At 42.2% G+C, this 12717-nt stretch overlaps 1 protein-coding gene across 2 annotated transcripts in view; it reads left to right on the top strand.

The window, feature by feature from the left end:
• LOC139474581 (connector enhancer of kinase suppressor of ras 2-like) overlaps nt 1–12717 on the top strand; it is a 63059-nt gene that overhangs the window by 1740 nt on the left and 48602 nt on the right. For both annotated transcript variants that reach the window (XM_071257649.1, XM_071257650.1), the window contains exons 2-7: nt 2370–2533; nt 4963–5183; nt 6616–6745; nt 8174–8290; nt 10494–10553; nt 11212–11280. In XM_071257649.1, coding sequence (XP_071113750.1) covers nt 2370–2533; nt 4963–5183; nt 6616–6745; nt 8174–8290; nt 10494–10553; nt 11212–11280 — 761 coding nt within the window. The remainder of the gene's footprint in view (nt 1–2369; nt 2534–4962; nt 5184–6615; nt 6746–8173; nt 8291–10493; nt 10554–11211; nt 11281–12717) is intronic.

The following is a 12717-nucleotide window of genomic DNA, read 5'->3' as shown; positions in this document are numbered from 1 at the left end:
ACTTATATAGCGACGTGCATGCACGTGTGTGTGTGTGGCTGCTTGTACTAGTCCGGACCGATGCCGATTTATAGTGCTAGCACACTGAGATACCATGCCGCAGTTTAACAAGAATACCCCACTCATACACAGTATACTGACTCTGAGCCGACCAGTCCTTGTTTTAGCCCTTTAATGTCAAGCGCCAGACAGGGTATCAACAAGTACCATCTTTTAACGTCTTTTGGTATGACGTGGTCGGGGATTGAACCCCGGACCTTCCGCTCTCGGGGCGGAAGTTCTACCATTAGACCATGGAGGCGGTCTACTGACAATGGAGGGCCATATGCTCTTCCATGTATTTGTAAGTACAACATATCATGTAGGGATTTAACCAGGATTCCAAAGTGCCCTTGTCAGACAATTCAGAACAACATCATTATTTTGCTGAAATTGGTCAGTGAAATACAAGGTACCTCTACAAAACCATGATATTAGTTATTAACATGAATTGGGAAATTTGTAATCCCAATTTTTCAGAAGTTGCAAATTTGGTGCTGATTGTTGTTGTTTCAGATTGAACCTGATATTTATGCATGTTTATGTAATATGTTGACTTAGTTGCATGAAACTGACGCGATATGGGATCAGTCACGACCATGGATGAAAAAAGTACATAAATATGATTGTTGTACTGCAAAATGTTGAGGCCAAAATGATGGTATGACGTATGGTACTGAAAGAAGGGCTGGGACGAGCCCAAATTTACTATCCGTGTTCCCACCCCCCTATTACCCAATCCTACCTAGGTCACTGCTGTAGGTCTCAAAAGATAGGTACAAAATGTCCAATTGTGCATAGTTTGAGCGTAGCCCTGGACAATATGTATTTAGATACACGTATAAAATGATCTGGCCATGCATACATTGAAGTTGCCTGAACTTTTTTCTTTATTCAAACATATAAAAGTCAGAATGAAATGTGAACATTTGTGATTTGTAGTGTAACCATATAGTTCCAGATCTTTTTGTCATTAAACAATATATCACATGACTAACCACGGTTCTGGGTAGTGCTGTGGGTACCCGGGTCCTTCTCAGTACCCACACGACCCGACTACCCGAGTTACCCAGCCCAGCCCAGCCCTAGAAAGTAGTGTTACCATAGGACTAAGATACTATTGAGGGAGACTCACTCTCTTCAAAACAGAAAAACTGAAAAAAAACTGACCCATAAGGCTGCCCATGACTGAGATGAGATTTCAGGTCAAAATAGCAGGATCCCAGAGTCCATGCTTGTTGGAGGAGTTGACGATATCAGAAATGGAGGTTTCAATGTGCATCGGGCAGACGGGTAGCCTAGTGGTTAAAGCGTTCGCTCGTCACGCCGAAGACACGAGTTCGATTCCCGACATGGGTACAATGTGTAAAGCCCATTTCTGGTGTCCCCCGCCGTGATATTGCTGGAATATTGCTAAAAGCGGCATAAAACCATACTCACTCACTCATTCAAATTGCATCCAGGCTGATTGTGTGTCGTGTACACTGACAAGATGGGACATTACTCATTCTTTCGACCACTGGTTTGTCTGGCCCAGACAGAGTATGGATTCAAAACCTGGATAATGATCTGGACCATACCCGTGCACATGGGTTTGGCAACATTTTTAACTTGCTTATAAACCTCTAGTGATGTTCAATAAAATCACAGACAGTAGCACTAAAGCTGAAAATTTGCTGACTGCACCATAAACAATGTTCACACGTCACACTTTAGGTTTTGTGGCTGAAATGGAAGGAATTATCATAAAAATGCCTGCATGTTTTCAGAAATCTGCAGGCCACTGTAACTTGATTGCAGCCCACATATCTCCATCTTCCCGAGGCAAGAGCGTCTAGCCTTTTTAACAAAGTCATGTAGAAACTTATCTTTGATACAGGCTAGTGGACACGCTTGCCTTGGGAACATGGCACACCCCCAACAACGGGTGGCTGTCTAGTCTTGTCATGATTCTTGTTTGCGACAGCATCCTATTTTACGTTCTATGGCACTGCTATTTGTACATCAATGACCTCTGTTGTGTGTTTTTACTAACAGACATTGGACTTCTGCTGCTGTTCAACAGCCCACCTTTATCCAAGTTAGTGGCAGACTTTGGGCTACTGCAAATGAGGGGCGGTCGGGTAGCCAAGTGGTTAAAGCGTTCACACGTCACGCCTAAGACCCGGGTTCGAATCCCGACATGGGTACAATGTGTGAAGCCTATTTCTGGTGTCCCCCGTCGTGATATTGCTGGAATATTGCTAAAAGCGACATAAAACCACACTCACTCACTCACTCACTCTGCAAATGATAATGCCCTGAAAAATAGTGTACATCGTGTATTCCAGGACTGGATGAGGCTGTTGGTCAGTATGTTCAGCACTTCCACAACAACGGCATTGATGGCAAGAAGCTGTTGATGATCACCCACTCGGACCTGGAGAAGCTCAGTGTCTCCAAACTAGGTCACCAGGAACTGATTTTGGAAGCTGTTGACCTCCTGAGAGCAATGGTTGGTATCAAATTTCAATTTGTATTCTGTACTTGTAATATCATGAGCATTAGGGCTGCACATAAACTGACATCTAGTCTCTGAAATGAACATATTTTACAGAAAAAAATGGTTGTCGAATTATCTTAAAAAAATATAATGAAAAGGAGCACAGAGACTTTCTTAATTTTCAGATACTGATACTGCAGTAATCTAGACTTGCCATACATTATAGACTTGCATGGGCTAGTTTGGATATATTTGTATCAGGGTTTGTATGACCGACTAGGCTATTACCGGTATACCTGCACACTGCAATACGCGTTCAAATGATAATTTTTGAAATATTTCAAAAGTATTCCAGTGTATTGGCTGAAACAAAGTAGAACAAGTTTTGTTATTATTTGTATCGTTTAACCTAAAATCTACCCGTCTATTCATTCACAAATGGTTTCCATTCCAAATTGACTGACAAATTGGCAGAAACGCAGAAGTGATGTTTCTCTCTTGTTATTATCTCCCCTGTATCCATGACTACAAAATGGTGGCAACTGACCATATTTACTTCAGTTTGTAGAAAACAGGATCTGCATGTACATTCAGTGTCAATAACTGCCAAACACTTAAGGTCCCAGATGAAACAATACGTATCACAATACAGATACCTGCATCCCAGTATATTGCATTAAATCTGTTATGCCAATACACGGGTCTAATGATCATGATGTTAAATATGAAAATTAAATTTTGGTTGCGATTCACTGTATTCTGAACGACTGCCTGACCTAATGTGTTATTTTGAGGGCCAGGTAAGACACTAATAGTATGATGTTTAACTGTGTTTGAAATTAAGCAATGAAATTGATATCATGGGGTTTAAGGGGTTGTTAATGATAAAAAGCACCTTTTATCAAGACTAAATTACAAAGAAATACTATTCTCATTATTAATACAATTCCTTCTTGAAATGTTAGGATGTCACTTATGTTGCCATGGTTACTCGAATTACACGTAAAGTGGTGCCCTATAGCATGTATAGGACAAAGAAAATGAATCCAAATGGTGATCCTTTATTTTTTGTAATCCAAAATGCATGTTTTTGAAGAGATATCAGATGTGTGCGTCCATTCAGATGATGTCATAAAAGGGTTGCACACTCAGCTCACTGGGGCAGTGGGGTAGCCTAGTGGTTAAAGTGTTCGCTTGTTATGCCAAAGACCCAGGTTCGATTCCCCACCTGGGTGCAATGTGTGAAGCTCATTTCTGGTGTACCCCACTGTGATATTGCTGGAATATTTCCCAAAGCGGTGTAAAACTCACACTCAGCTCTCTAACAACCTGTGGTAAGGCTTCGACATGTCTAATCACATTGAGAGGTTATATAACAAGCTCAAGGCCATTTCTGGAATCCCCAGCCATGATATAACTGGAATATCCAGAGCTACAGATAAGCAGCGTATTTGCGTAAATTATCCCCCCAAACTTTTCAAAACCCAATTACTTTCAATTAACTTGCGTAAAGAAACGCATGCATTAAATGGAAATCTTAATTGTTTCAACAGTTTGAAAACAGCGTTCATAAATGCTAATGTCAGAGACACAATTTTGAGCTAATTTACTTTCCGAGTCATGCCTATATTTAGAATCGTTATATACATGTAAAACATTATTTCATCATTTTTTAAACCTCAAAATGCTTCCTCATTTTGTTAAAAACCCAATAGAGTGATGGGGGCGGTCGGGTAGCCTAGTGGTTAAAGCGTTCGCTCGTCACGCCGAAGACCCGGGTTCGAATCCTGACATGGGTACAATGTGTGAAGCCCATTTCTGGTGTCCCCCGCCGTGATATTGCTGGAATATTGCTAAAAGCGGCGTAAAACCAAACTCACTCACTCACTCACTCTCAATAGAGTGATGAATAGATGAGTGAAAAAATATTGGTTATCCAATTAAAAATGTAATAACCCTATTAAAATAGAAACCTTAAAGTAAAAACTCAATTGCTCTAAAAGTTATCTGGAGCCCTCAATATTGCTACAAGTGCTAGTCACTCATGAACCTCCCCGTCCTGTGAAGATCCGGGGTAGAATACGTCTTCAGCAACCCATGCTTGTCGTAAAATGCGACTATGCTTGTCGTAAGAGGCGACTAATGGGATCGGATGGTCAGACTCGCTGACTTGGTTGATGCATTGCATGGATCGATGCTCATGATATCAATCACTGGATTGTCTGGTCCAGACTCGATTATCGGGTGGTCAGGTTCGCTGACTTGGTTGATGCATGTCATCGTGTCCCAGTTGCGTAGATCAATACTCATGATAACAATCACTGGTTTGTCTCTCCTATACTCAATTATTTACAAACCGCCATCATATAGCTAGTATATTGCTGAGTGCCATGTTAAACAACAAACAAAATTGTACATGAACCTACCGTGTGTGTCCGCAGCGTTACGGCCATGACACCGAGAACCTGCAGCATCTGGCCCTCCAGCTGGGGTGCAAGGCTCGCAGCCTCCATAACATGGTCCAGGCCATCACCGGGGAGAACGACAAGAACCGCGCCAACGTCTCGCAGCAGGACCGCCGCAAACAGCTCACCGTAGAGGTCCTGTCTGCCATGGCTGACCTCCTGTCAACGCTCAAGTGTCTGGTGTCATGGCTCGACAGGTAGGCTTGTTTGTTATTTAGGATATAAACCTGTGTTAGGAATTGATAACTCTTATTTTTTGTTTGGAATAAGTGCTTTGGAAATTCGTGTAACCTATCAGAATAAAGCTTGATTCACTGTCATGGTAGAGTTTGTGATCAATACTGTATTCATGTGAAAAAAATAAAATTAATGATCAGTGAGAAAAAACATAATGTTTTGAAGTTTTGAACATTTGTCTTTACTAGTCACTTGACATGCTTGTGAGGGGCGACTAACGGGATCGGGTGGTCAGACTCGCTTACTTGGTTGATGCATGTCATCGTATCCTATTGCGTGGATAGATGCTCATGATGTCAATCACTGGATTGTCTGGTCCAGACTCGATTATTTACAGACCGCCGTCAAATAGGTGGAATATTGCTGAGTGCGGCGTTAAACAACGAACCAAACCTTGAGTTTCAGGGGAGATTCAGTCATGCACAAGGATCTTGTACTTCATCCTCTGACATATTGAGAACCATTGCTTCTGTATTAAAACTTGTGTAATGTGAACACAGGTCTTGCTTCTGGAACTGATTCTTGCAGCCCTAAGTTATACACTGGATGTGGTTAATGTATGTAGAGATTCGTGAAGATTCCGGGGTAGAATAGGTCCTCAGCAACCCATGCTTGCAGTAAAAGGCGACTATGCTTGTCGTTGTCGTTGTCTAAAAGGCGACTAACGGGATCGGGTGGTCAGACTCGCTGACTTGGATGATGCATGTCATCGATCCCAATTGCGTGTATCGATGCTCATGATATCAATCACTGGATTGGCTGCTCCAGACTCGATGATTTACAGACCGCCGTCATATAGCTGGAATATTGCTGCTTGTCTTTTGGGTCTTTGCTATAGTTATAGTTAACTTTAGAGATGATGTTTAGCTGCTCTGTGGCTACAGGAAGCTACAGCAGGCAACAGATTATGAAGCATGATCCCTGTTTAGCATGTTCAATGAAGACGAGACCGCCTCCGTGGTTAGTGGTAGAACGTCCGAGCGCTCAGCGTTGGGGGGCTAAAACAAGGACTCGGAGTCAGTATAATGTGTCTGTGTGGGATATTCATGTTAAACTGCAGCATGGTATCTCAGTGGGCTAGCACTATAAAATCAGCATCAGTCCTGACTAGTACTAGCAGCCACACACACATACGTGCATGCACGTTGCTATGTAAGTGCAATAATCTTTGTCACAAAGTTCAACCCCATTTCACCTCACCTCACCTCACCTCACCTCACCTCAATGTGGATATAAAGACAGAACTCACTGCTGATGACAACCATTCGATATCCCTTGCTTCCTTGGTGTTTTGGTCTTTCAATGCTCAGAAAATAGGAAAAGTAACACAATTAAATAGACATTATGTTTTCAACTTGACAGGTGGGTCAAACAATTCAATTTTGATTTCAGAGCCCCGTTTGAAGGCATCCATGACATGTGTTTGCTGAGGAACACTATTGTGAAGTTTGGGATGGAGCTGGTCCATGCTGCACAGCGCGACTCCAACCTGACGGAGACGGAGGAGTCAATCATGAGATCGGTGAGTCCATCATGGCTGACTTGTGATCTGTGAGTACATCATGGCTGACTTGTGATCTGTGAGTCCATCATGGCCGACTTGTGATCTATGAGTCCATCATGGCCGACTTGTGATCTGTGAGTCCATAGATGTTGACTTGTGATCTGTGAGTTCATCATGGCTGACTTGTGATCTGTGAGTACATCATGGCTGACTTGTGATCTGTGAGTCCATCATGGCCGACTTGTGATCTGTGAGTCCATCATGGCCGACTTGTGATCTGTGAGTCCATAGATGTTGACTTGTGATCTGTGAGTTCATCATGGCTGACACAGAGCTCCAGATAAGCTTTTGGTGTTGTGGGTATTTTACCCATGCATCTTAAAATGATTGGGTATCAGTAATTCTATCTGGGTATTCAAATTTCTGTTACCCACTAGTTTTTACACATGTGGGTTAAATATTTAAAAACACTATTCATCTAGTCCCTGCAAACTGTTGTCGTGTGGGTTCGAGAGCTATGAATTTATAGGACTCAAAAATACTGCGATGCTTCCACAAGAAAGTGTGATGGCAAATGATCATGATGTAACTGTCATCGTGGAGTTTGGCAAGGTTGACAGAATATCCGTATATAATTTCAAAATAAGTTGCTGATTTGCTAATCAAACATACGCAGGGTTACTTCACAATATTTTGATGATACTCACAAGTTTTATTTTTGTAGGGAATCTGTAATGTTCGCTGCGTATTAGATACGCTTGAATTTTATTTCACTGCGTTTTTCTGCATTTCTGATGCGTATTTTACGCAGATACACAGCTTATCTGGGGCTCTGGGACTTGTGATCTGTAAGTCTATCATGGCCGACTTGTGATCTGTGAATCCATCATGGCCGACTTGTGATCTGTGAGTCCATAGATGTGGACTTGTGATCTGAGTACATCATGGCCGACTTGTGATATGTGAGTCCATCACGGCCGACTCGTGATCTGTGAGTCCATCATGGCCGACTTGTGATCTGTGAGTCCATCATGGCCGACTTGTGATATGTGAGTCCATCGTGGCTGACTTGTGATCTGTGTGTACATCATGGCCGACTTGTTATCTGTGAGTCCATCATGGCCGACTTGTTATCTGTGAGTCCATCATGGCCGACTTGTGATCTGTGAGTCCATCATGGCCGACTTGTGATCTGTGAGTCCATCATGGCCGACTTGTGATCTGTGAGTACATCATGGCCGACTTGTGATCTGTGAGTACATCATGGCTGATGCATGTCATTGTATCCCAATTGCTTTGATCGATGCTCATGATGTCAATCACTGGATTGTCTGGTCCAGACTCTATTATTTTCAGACTGCTGACATATAGCTAGAATATTGCTGAGTGCGGCGTTTAACAATAAACAAACATCTGTGAGTGCATTATGTTATTTCCATGTGGCAGTGTCGGATGTTGTTCGAGATCTGTGATGATCTGGTGATGAACTCCAAGGAGCCATTGGTGGTACAGCCCGCGTCACTAGAGGTCGCCACCATCAGGAAGAAACAGCCTGAGGAACTGGTGAGTATTGGTTGACCAGCAGCACCATTTCACAGGGGAGTCCTTGTGTTACCATGGCTACTGCTGGATCGTTGTGCCTGTGTTGGATCATAGTGCCTGTGTTAGATCATAGTGCCTGTGTTGGATCATAGTGCCTGTGTTAGATCATAGTGCCTGTGTTAGATCGTAGTGCCTGTGTTGGATCGTAGTGCCTGTGTTGGATCATAGTGCCTGTGTTAGATCATAGTGCCTGTGTTAGATAATAGTGCCTGTGTTGGATCATAGTGCCTGTGTTAGATCATAGTGCCTGTGTTGGATCATAGTGCCTGTGTTAGATCATAGTGCCTGTGTTGGATCGTAGTGCCTGTGTTGGATCATAGTGCCTGTGTTAGATCATAGTGCCTGTGTTGGATCATAGTGCCTGTGTTAGATCATAGTGCCTGTGTTGGATCATAGTGCCTGTGTTAGATCATAGTGCCTGTGTTGGATCATAGTGCCTGTGTTAGATCATAGTGCCTGTGTTAGATCATAGTGCCTGTGTTAGATCATAGTGCCTGTGTTGGATCATAGTGCCTGTGTTGGATCATAGTGCCTGTGTTAGATCATAGTGCCTGTGTTGGATCATAGTGCCTGTGTTAGATCATAGTGCCTGTGTTGGATCGTAGTGCCTGTGTTGGATCATAGTGCCTGTATTAGATCGTAGTGCCTGTGTTGGATCGTAGTGCCTGTGTTGAATCATAGTGCCTGTGCTGGATCATAGTGCCTGTGTTAGATCATAGTGCCTGTGTTGAATCATAGTGCCTGTGCTGGATCATAGTGCCTGTGTTAGATCATAGTGCCTGTGTTAGATCGTAGTGCATGTTTTGGATTATAGTGCCTGTGTTAGATCATAGTGCCTGTGTTAGATCATAGTGCCTGTGTTGGATCGTTGTGCCTGTGTTGGATCATAGTGCCTGTGTTAGATCATAGTGCCTGTGTTGGATTATAGTGCATGTTTTGGATTATAGTGCCTGTGTTAGATCATAGTGCCTGTGTTGGATCGTTGTGCCTGTGTTGGATCATAGTGCCTGTGTTAGATCATAGTGCCTGTGTTGGATCGTAGTGTCTGTGTTAGATCATAGTGCCTGTGTTAGATCATAGTGCCTGTGTTGGTATGTAGTGCCTGTGTTGGTATGTAGTGCCTGTGTTAGATCATAGTGCCTGTGTTAGATCATAGTGCCTGTGTTAGATGGTAGTGCCTGTGTTAGATCATAGTGCCTGTGTTAGATGGTAGTGCCTGTGTTAGGTCATAGTGCCTGTGTTAGATCATAGTGCCTGTGTTGGATCATAGTGCCTGTGTTAGATCATAGTGCCTGTGTTAGATCATAGTGCCTGTGTTGGATGGTAGTGCCTGTGTTAGATCGTAGTGCCTGTGTTAGATCATAGTGCCTGTGTAAAATCATACTGCCGATAAAGATTCTGTCAAGACCATAATATCGACTTAAAAGTGTTATTTTGGTTTAGTAAAGTGAAAGTGTGTGAGTTGAAAAGTTTTCACTGTGTCATGGACTCAAAGCTTGAAATGTTGCACTGTAGATCAATTCTTCAGATTAGTAATCAGATAGAAAACATATATTTATTATTGATGTCGCGATACGCCTACCTCATGTATCTCAATACTTAATTTACTGTTTTTTCCATGAAATTTGTCAGTTTGTGTGTTAAATCACAATTGTGTTTACTCAGGCATCTTCTAAGTCTTATATTCAATTAGGTTCAGCATGTTTGTTTGTAAGGTATCACTAGCCTTACTAGGCAGGGGACCCGTGAAGATCAGGGTAGAATAGGTCTTCAGCAACCCATGCTTGCCGTAAAAATGCGACTATGCTTGTCGTAAAAGGCGACTAACGGGATTGGGTGGTCAGGCTCGCTGACTTGGTTGAAGCATGCCATCGATCGATGCTTATGATATCAAACACTGGATTGTCTGGTCCAGACTCGATTATTTTACAGACCGCCGTTATATAGCTGGAATATAGCCTGAATATTGCTGAGTATGGCGTTAAACAACATACCAAATACCAAATACTATGCAGGGCTAACAAAATAAATTTGTAAATATTACTTTTTGAAACTCATGCGATGATACACATTACTGTTGCAATTGTCCATTCTTATGATGTCACTTTTAAGATGTATGCGATGTTATTGTTGATATTAATTATATATGTTTATATTCCTGCAGGGTCTGCATATTTCATCATCGTATTATGGGATTCATGCCATTAGTGGAATTAAGGAACTGGTAAGCATGGATTCAATTGAACCTCATATATCATGTTTATGTAGCCCTGGAAAGTTTGTTAACAGTCAAAACATGTTTTTCAAGACATGATCATCAGAACACTTGAAAACTGGGACATGTTTTGAGAAGTTATTGAAGACAATAACGTGTAAAGTATTTAGCTGACTTGCTGAAAATCTTGATAATTATCCATGTTGTGTTATCAGCGTCATGTATGTTCTAGTTTCTCCTCAGTATGTTATCATCAGGCCATTTACATTTGGTTTATTCTCCCTGCAGTTTTTTATTGTATGATAAACAAAGACCACAAGTCATTTGTTTCTTAAGTAGAAGGGGGGCATGGGTGACCCAGTCGTCGAAGGTGCCGCGATTCGCTGTGCAGAGTTGCGTCACTTGGGCACACCAGAAACCTATGATTGTGGGTTCGAATCCTGGTTAGCCCCGATTATGTTTCTAGGTTTGTCAGCACCATCCCTGTGCTCATGGGTTTCACCGAAGTGGTAAACGTCTGAGACCTGCATCACTTGGGGCTTTCCTCCCACATTAAGCTGACCCGCCGTGATATAACTGGAATACTGTTAAAAGCGGCGTTAAACCCAACTCACTAACACTCACTCTTAAGTAGAAATGTCGTGATTAAATTATTTGTGTTTTGCAGAGCCCCGCTGACCTCTGCAGGAAGATTGAGAAGGGAGATGAGGTCATCCAGGTCAACTACCAAACCGTGGTGAGTAGCCGATGGCCCACTGGGGAAATTGCAATTTTTAATTTGTGTTAATTCTTTTACAATGTCACATTAGATCATGTCCGTAAGATAAATACGTTGTAGCAGGATCACTTGGGCTACATGGGGTTTTGTGCATCCGTCGTTAGGTTTTATGCATCCGTCGTTAAGTTTTATGCATCCCTCGCCTCCAGCTCGTGGTATATAACCCAATGTACCCCTCGTGATCCTGCTACAACTTATAATGTATCCTGCCTGGTGGGGAAATTATTGGGAGAATAAATCCCTTATACCCTGCCACCAAGCAAAAAGTGACACAACACAAGTTAACTTCAGCTCATTCCAACAGCTGTTTTCTATCAATTTTCAATTTCTTTCAATTCTTTTCCAATGGCAAATTGAAACAGGTTTGCAAGATGTTGATCTGTCGGAATCATACAGAGGACTCCTTTAGCAGAGATTTCTTATGATTATGGAAAGGGCTTTGTTGCGTCAATTATCATAACTCTACCAGAAAGTGGGGGCATGGGTGGCCCAGTTGTCTAAGGAGCTGCAATTCGCTGTGCAGAGTTGTGTCCCTTGGGCACGCCAGAAACCTATGATTGTGAGTTCGAATCCTGGTTCGCCCCAATAATGTTTCTAGGTTTGTCAGCACCATACCCACCATACTCGTGTGTTTCACCGAAGTGGTAAACGTCTGAGACCTGCATCACTTGGGGCTTTCCTTCCACATTAAGCTGACACGCTGTCATATAACTGGAATACTGTTAAAAGCGGCGTTAAACCCAACTCGCTCACTCACTCTACCAGAAAGTATACAGCTATAAACATGATAAAGATCTACGAGGTTACCTCCCCTGCTTCACGAGTACTGTAAACCTGGAACGTTTTGCTGGCAGGAAAGTAACGCGAAAACTGTGTATGACAAAAATAGTTTCAGAATAGTTATAATAACACAGTTATTTTGTAGACCAACAACAAACAAAAAACACAAGGAGGCATATTCACATCGTCAAACCAGCCATAACATGATTAAATAAATAATCCCCGACATCCTGTTTCCTTAAACTTTGTGACACAGTGTCAACAAAATAATCAGGAAAAAAGCTCAGTGACCTGCCACGGATTGTCAAGTTGCTGAGGAGCCAGCCTTATTAAGCAACTGTTGGATAAACACACTGCTCCTACCTTCCTTGTCCACGACTACAACACATGCATCTATGGTTTAAAAAACTGACTGACATTATGTAAATCTATTATTTTTGTTCATGCAGAAATAACGTCCCCTACCATACATCCATTCACTACCTTCCTTCCTTTTCCTATAATTAGCTATTCCTTTCATCAATTTATTAAGCTATATCCTTCCACTAAATATTTCTCTAATTCTCTTTTACCCACTTTATCATGTTAATTAATTCATCTATTGGTACTTCCCTT

This window comes from Haliotis cracherodii, unplaced genomic scaffold, assembly GCF_022045235.1.
Source record: "Haliotis cracherodii isolate W230 unplaced genomic scaffold, xgHalCrac1.p SCAF_3, whole genome shotgun sequence".
In the NCBI taxonomy this organism is placed as follows: domain Eukaryota; kingdom Metazoa; phylum Mollusca; class Gastropoda; order Lepetellida; family Haliotidae; genus Haliotis; species Haliotis cracherodii.
The sequence above is the reverse complement of the archived record's forward strand: the minus strand, read 5'-3'. Positions and strand labels throughout refer to the sequence as shown.